Source organism: Clarias gariepinus, chromosome 11 (assembly GCF_024256425.1).
Source record: "Clarias gariepinus isolate MV-2021 ecotype Netherlands chromosome 11, CGAR_prim_01v2, whole genome shotgun sequence".
Taxonomy (NCBI): domain Eukaryota; kingdom Metazoa; phylum Chordata; class Actinopteri; order Siluriformes; family Clariidae; genus Clarias; species Clarias gariepinus.
In genome coordinates, this window is record NC_071110.1 from 33,355,001 (window position 1) to 33,362,045 (window position 7,045).

At 43.9% G+C, this 7,045-nt stretch overlaps 1 protein-coding gene across 1 annotated transcript in view; it reads left to right on the forward strand.

Moving 5' to 3' along the window:
* zgc:153039 (uncharacterized protein LOC767698 homolog) overlaps positions 1-6,262 on the forward strand; it is a 33,354-nt gene extending 27,092 nt beyond the window's left edge. The window contains exons 10-13 of the mRNA XM_053507453.1: positions 494-686; positions 1,851-2,025; positions 2,733-2,879; positions 3,278-6,262. Coding sequence (XP_053363428.1) covers positions 494-686; positions 1,851-2,025; positions 2,733-2,879; positions 3,278-4,203 — 1,441 coding nt within the window. The 3' untranslated portion in view covers positions 4,204-6,262. The remainder of the gene's footprint in view (positions 1-493; positions 687-1,850; positions 2,026-2,732; positions 2,880-3,277) is intronic.
* Positions 6,263-7,045: the final 783 nt, after the last annotated feature.

Below are 7,045 nucleotides of genomic sequence, written 5' to 3' on the forward strand. Positions count from 1 at the left end.
TTTATCTGATTTTAAACCCTGTGTTATTAAAAGGGTGACGAGTGAAAGAGGAGAGAGGGTGTGTGTGTGTGTGTGTGTGTGTGTGTGTGTGTGTGTTTATGTTCCTGGTTGTGTGCAGATCCGCATTAGAGCTCTTATGGATGCAGCTTTAATCGGCGGTAATGAGCCGGCGTGCTGAGCGTTAAACACTGTTAAAGCTGATGAAAGTCTCCGGCTTGGTTTTAGTGTAGCTTCAATTATATTATATTCAGTATAAACACACACACACACACAAATGTATATATTTGTTTATTAAATATTATAAATATATATAGAGAGAATAGTTTGGTGAGGGAATGAGTGTTTACGGCTGTTGTAGTGTAAGAGATAACAACAGGAACTCACTTTATTTAATAAAATGAATAAAATCAGCTGTTTATTGCGTTTAATGTTCATGAAACACGTTGGTTCCAGTCATCAGCGCACCTGAACCTCTGTCCTCCTCCGTCTCCAGGCCTACATTCCGTTACTTCACGTGGCACACGTGTGTGCTGGGCATCCTCGGCTGTGGAGTGATGATGTTTCTGATTAACGCCATCTACGCCTCGGCCAGCATCGCCTTCATGCTGCTCCTGCTGCTGCTCATCCACTACCTGAGTCCCACTAGCAGCTGGGGCTACATTAGCCAGGCGCTAATCTTCCACCAGGTATACACACACACACACACACACACACACACACACACAAATGCATGCATCCTCAGGAGGGGACTGTCGCCAGGGGAACGGTTGCCAAGCGGCCGGGTGCCAGACATCCATCTGAGCATCTGTGTGCTCCAGAAGAGTTATTATAGCCACTTAACTTATTACACACACACACACACACACACACACACACACACACTACCATAAACATTAAGATGGACATGTAGTATGTGCTCAGTCACACTCCAGACCAGGACATCCAGCTTCTCAGTGATTGGTCAGCAGTGACAAACCTGGTGGGTGGGCGGAGTTTGAGATGACATCATCCGGTACTGATAGTTTAGTTACAGTGCTTTATTCAGGTGGCTTTGAGACGTGGGCACGCCTGTTTTGGGATTACACTTTCATGTCAGTGGGATGGAGTCACATGATTTCACTCACACACACACACACACACACACACAAATCTCTGATCCACACGGCTGGATGGGACGCAATCTGGCAGAAGGGAAACAAGCAAAACTCACTCACTCACTCAATATTACAGATGGTTCAGATCTACGGTTCTTGTGTTTCCTTTAATAGACAGTCCATGATCCGTTCCATCTCAGCCAAATTAGACTCCTATCAGAGAGTGTGTGTGTGTGTGTGTCGGCTGACAGACGCCAGTACCGACTCAGTCCTGGACTCCACACAGGTTACAGACACTGCTGTAGTCGTTGAGTTCTCGTCCGTCTGCCAGCTCTGGGTTTGAGTGCAGCTTAAAACATCATTAATACTGTAACAGTACAAACAGATTTATTATTTCATACATTTATTGCACTGATTTATTTACTTTAATCAACAACAGTGTATCCTAAAAATTACTGAAGTTGTGTGTGTGTGTGTGTGTGTGTGTGTGTGTGTGTGTAAAAGTGTGAAATATGGTGTAATGTATCTTGGCTGCATAAATAAAACGGCCTGAAAATAAGTTTCTCATTTTAATCACTCAGTTCCTGTGTCTGCTCTACTGTGTCTACACTCTTTTTTTTTTTCTCTCTCTCTCTTTTTTGCTCTCTTTTTGTCACGTTCTGTCTCTTTCCGTCTCTCTCTGTCTCTCTTTAACTCACTCTCTCTCCTTCTCTCTCTCTCTCTTTGTCTCTTTCTCTCCTTCTGTCTCTCTCTCAGGTGCGTAAGTACCTGTTGATGTTGGACGTGCGTAAGGATCATGTGAAGTTCTGGAGGCCTCAGGTGCTGCTGATGGTGGCTAACCCTCGCGCTAACATCGGCCTCATCACCTTCATTAACGACATTAAGAAGAGCGGCCTTTATGTCCTCGGACACGTCCAGATCGGAGACCTGGGTAAGAGCTCCTGCTCTCAGGGCTGTGGAGAACCCGCACAAGGTTTATAACGCAACCTGGGGAAAAAAGAAAACCTGCAAGTTAACTAAGAGAAGAAGTGTAATCATGTGTGTAACTTTTTAATCTAATCTCACCTTGGAAATTAGGTTCATAAATGTCAGGGTGATGAGGAAGGCAGGGGCAGGTCCAGATACAGATAAGAGGCGAGAAACACACAGGGCTATGAGCGACACAACAAAAGGGACGGACGCGAAAAACTGGAATTCGAACAGGAAATGATGAGATGTAGGTGAAACTGATCAGAGGAGTAATCCAGCTTTAATAATCCAGATTTAATAATCCATCTTTAATAATCCAGCTTTAATAATCCAGATTTAATAATCCAGATTTAATAATCCAGCTTTAATAATCCAGCTTTAATAATCCAGATTTAATAATAAAACGTTGCCTATGATGTTCACCCCCAGTGAAACAGTTCATGGTTCCAGAGATTCTGACCGTGATGCCCGTCACACTCCTAGCTGTTAAAACCTCAGCGCTGTGTTTGTGTTTACCTGGCACCCTTTGATGATGTCATCTTACCATTTTATAGAAACCTGCATCAGTTTGTGTTTTGCTTTAACTGAGCTTGTGGGGTTATTCGTGACTGTCCTTTAATGTGTGTGTGTGTGTGTGTGTGTGTGTGTGTGTGTGTGTGCGCTCCGCAGCCCTCCTTCCCTCCGACCCTCTGCAGTGTCAGTACGACTCCTGGCTCTCCCTGGTGGATCACCTGAACATCAAAGCCTTCGTTAACCTGACGCTAGCCAACTCTGTACGACGCGGGGTGCAGCACCTGCTCTTCATATCCGGACTCGGTTAGTGTGCGCACACACACACACACACACACACACACACACACACACACACATGCACATTTTTCTTGGTGTATTCAGGATGAGGTTTGATATGAATTTGTCTCTAAAGTTAGGCTTCTAGATATTATAAAAGAGCTGAGATTAGAGCAGGACGGTCAGGAGTGTTAGGAGATTGTTAGGTGTGTGTGTGTGTGTGTGTGTGTGTCAGTGATGCAAGATACAATGCATACATTTCGTTAAGTGTAATATTGTAGAGCATTTGTTAGCTCCCTAAACCGTTACCTCCTGACTTTTAGACCTTCCGTCCAATCAGAATCCAGTATTTAATCCCACATGCTGTGATATTTGATTATCTCTTTTTGTTGTTGTTGTTTTTTTGTTTTTTTTTTCTCTTCCAGGTGGGATGAGACCGAACACGCTGGTCCTAGGTTTCTATGACGACCTTCCTCCACAGGACCAGCTCCAAGACCGCTCGTTCCACTCGAGCAGATCCGTAGATAACCCCGTGTTTTCCGAAGACCCGGAAGATCCGGTTTTTCATTTCCCTCCTCTGCGGGGGAGCATGGACGGAGCCTGGCAGGGGAAATCCATCGGGCCTCAAGAGTACGTCAGCGTGATCGCAGATGCCGTGAAGATGCTAAAGAACGTGGCGCTGGCGAGGTACTTCTGCCAGTTCGACCGTACTCGGGCTCGTCCGAAGGGGACCGGCGTGTTCGTGGACGTCTGGCCCGTCAACCTGCTCCGACCCGACAGCTGCTCTTACGTCGACACCTGCTCGCTCTTCCTTCTCCAGCTGGCCTGCATCCTCAGCATGACCAGGGCGTGGTGCAAGGCCAGGCTCCGCCTCTTCTTGTGTGTGGAGACCGGGCGGAGCCTGAAGGAGGCGGAGCGTAAACTGGGCCAGCTGCTGAAAGAGCTCCGGATGAAGGCAGACATCTTCACGGTGCCGTGGGACGATCAGGTGGCACTGCACTGGCAGAGACGGGGCAGCTCGAAAAAAAGGAAGAACAACGGAGGAGAGACTGAGGAAGAGGCGGAGCTACAAGAGGTTTTGGAGGAGGAGGAGCCAGAGGACGAGGACTATGCTAACGGTTACCACAGCAACACTTCCCGCCTGACGGACGACTACTTGCTCGCTGTTAATCGGCTGATCAGCGACCAGCCTTGCCCCGCCCCCGCCCTGCGCTTCCTGTATTTGCCCCGCCCACCCGCTGACACGCGCAGGTACTGCGACTACCTGCATCAGCTGGAGCTGCTGAGCCGTGACCTCGGTCCCACGCTGCTTATCCACGGGGTCACGCCTGTCATCACCACTGACCTTTGACCTGTGACCTTTACAAAGGCGAACATGTACAGAGATCAGACTCGCAACACTTCACTGGAACAACAAAAAGGAAGGAAAAAAAAAACAGCCACTTCCACCTTTTCTCTTTTAAATCTTTTTCAATTTAATTTCTTTATTTTTTGCTTTATCTTTATTTATTTACCTTTTTCTTACTTCATTTGTCTTCTCTTATCTATTTTTTTCCTTTGTCCTCTATTTTTATTTTTTGTTCCCTTTTTCTCATGTCTCTTTTTACTTTCTCCTTCTTCCCTTTTTTTCTTCCTGTTCCTCACTCAAAGATTGAGTCAATGTGTGTAAATATTAACAGGGAATCTCTCTGTCTCTCTCCCTGTCTCTCTCTATCTGTCTCACTGTCTCTCTTCAGGAATCAGTCTGGACCTAGGTGTTACTCAGAAAATTCACTGGTCATCTGATGATGTAAACAATAATATAAATGTGCTGCAGGTGCACGAGTATACATTCATACACACGCACATGATCTTCCTGTCCCTCAGTCAGCTGGGCGTTACGCGTCTCCGCTGTGTCTCACTAAGAGACGTCGATATAAACTCCCTGTTATATCTTAGAATAACTCCATTTTTATGAAATGATAGAAACATTGTTTTATACACACACACGCACACACACACACACGGTGCTATGTCATCAAGACAATCTTTCTATGTCTACAGTAATCAGAGCTCAGGATCAACACTAAGAGAAAAAAAATACAGTAATTATTTATTTATTTTGTCCCTCACCTTGTCCCTTATTATACAGCAGCTTAAACATTAAATTGTAATTAAAAAATTGTAAATAAGGATTGTGAATTCGTTTACAAACAATAGAACAATAAGAAAACTTGAGTGATTAAGTCTAATTAAAGGTAGATCTCCTTTACAGATGTGTAGTCATGTGACTGTTCGGCAGCAGATGTTTATGAATCTCTCCCTCCCGAGCTGGACTAAAAGTCTGATCGGTTTCTGAGACTCGGGTCTTTACTCAGCTGCTCAGACATGTTCAGTAAAATGTTAATGATGTTTTTAAAGAGGTCATGAAATCATGATGAGTGTTTGGGTGTGTGACATGAGGTTCAGACACACTTTACACACATACAGACACACACACACATGCATACACAGGCTGCTCTTTTCTTACATGAATAAAAAGTATTTATTAATAATTAATAAATGAGTAATAGCGGTAATGAATTCAGATGATTTTCTGTTTATTATGAGGTCGTTGTCCCGGGGCGGGTGGCGGTTCTGTCCTGGAGGTGTCGTGGTTCTCTCTGGCGGACGTGTGGACGTGGTTCCAGGTTCCGTGCTCCGCTTGTAAAAGACGCAGAGACGCTTATCAGACACTTGCTGTTGTTTCTTTAATGAACATTACAGCCGGTGTTCAGCGGCTCGTGTCGCTCCGCGCCTCTGAAAGCTCGAGCCGAAGCGCCGCGATGTTCATTTTGTGCTCCAGAGACTCGGAACGACGCGGCGAGACTCTCTGCTCATCTCTCCTGGTTAAAGTCTCACACCGACACGGGAGGATGAAATAACAAACGCTTCCGCGTGCCTTTGTGATCTCGCATGAACGCAGAGTGATTTCTATCGACCGGGAGCAGGGCTCGTGATTAGTCTGGGAGACGTGATAGAACGGCGCGAGGCTGAAGGCGTGAGCGTCTCCACCGCAGTATTTAAATGAGTCTCTCGGTGCGTTTTGTTTTCACGGTGTTTGTTAAAGAAGATTAAAACACTTTGGAGATTTAACGAGTCATTTCACCTGCTGATTTATTGATGGAGTTGATCATCTGAGCGTCGGGCTCGAGCTCGCCGACTGAACCTGAGCTCCTGGTGCCTTGAACATCAACCTGAATCTCACTTCACCTTAAAGTTCAGTTTATTAACATCATGTATCTGAAATCATCATCACCAGCAGCACTACCACCCCCACCCTGACACACACACACACACACTGGAGGAACTGATAAACAGATTAAATTTACTTCTATAACTCACATTTCTTAATTCTAGATTATTTAATTATTTTCTTTCTTTATATTTTGCCACATTTTTATTCTTCTTGTTTATCCCTTTTTCCTCCCGTGTTTTTTCCTTCTGACTGCTGCCTTTTATTCTTTCATTTTTTCACATTTTAGTTTTTTTTTTATTCTTTTTTTCTCCCCTCCTTTCTTTCCATCTCCCTTTCTCAGTGTTAATGAAGCACACCTGCATTAAGGTTTATTCAGTCTAAAATTAACTTGAGTAAATTAGCATAAATTAAATGTGACTGGTTTCCTCTGAACTCGGGTGTAAATATTAAACCTGATTTTCAGCCTCAGTTGTGAATCCTAATGAAGTCCTGAGAGTCGCTCTGTGTGAGGTGTGTGTTACTCGCTCATGAGACGAACATGGATTAACGTAAACGTTTATTATTAAATATCAACACCTTTGCAAATGTTTTAAGGAAATAAATAAATAAATATATCAGTGAATTTTAATATAAAATGATGAACCTTGTTTACTGAATGCTTTACTTTAAGTGATATTTAAACCTGTGTGTGTGTGTGTGTGTGTGTGCGCAACAGTAATAAAGGTTTCTGTAAGTTTATTACTAACTGATACTGAAGGTACGAGGTGCTGGTGATACTGATATTAACATTTCTCTCTCAGACATCTGATGGTTTGTTAATTTTCCCCTGATGCACTGTACACTGTAGAAATGTTAATTCTGAATTAAATTAAAGTGTTTTGTTTACTTTTAATGTTACGCAGCATTTATATGATTATAAAATATTATACATTTTTACAAGAGTAAAGTTCGATTAGGGAACAATGGAAAGGTTACA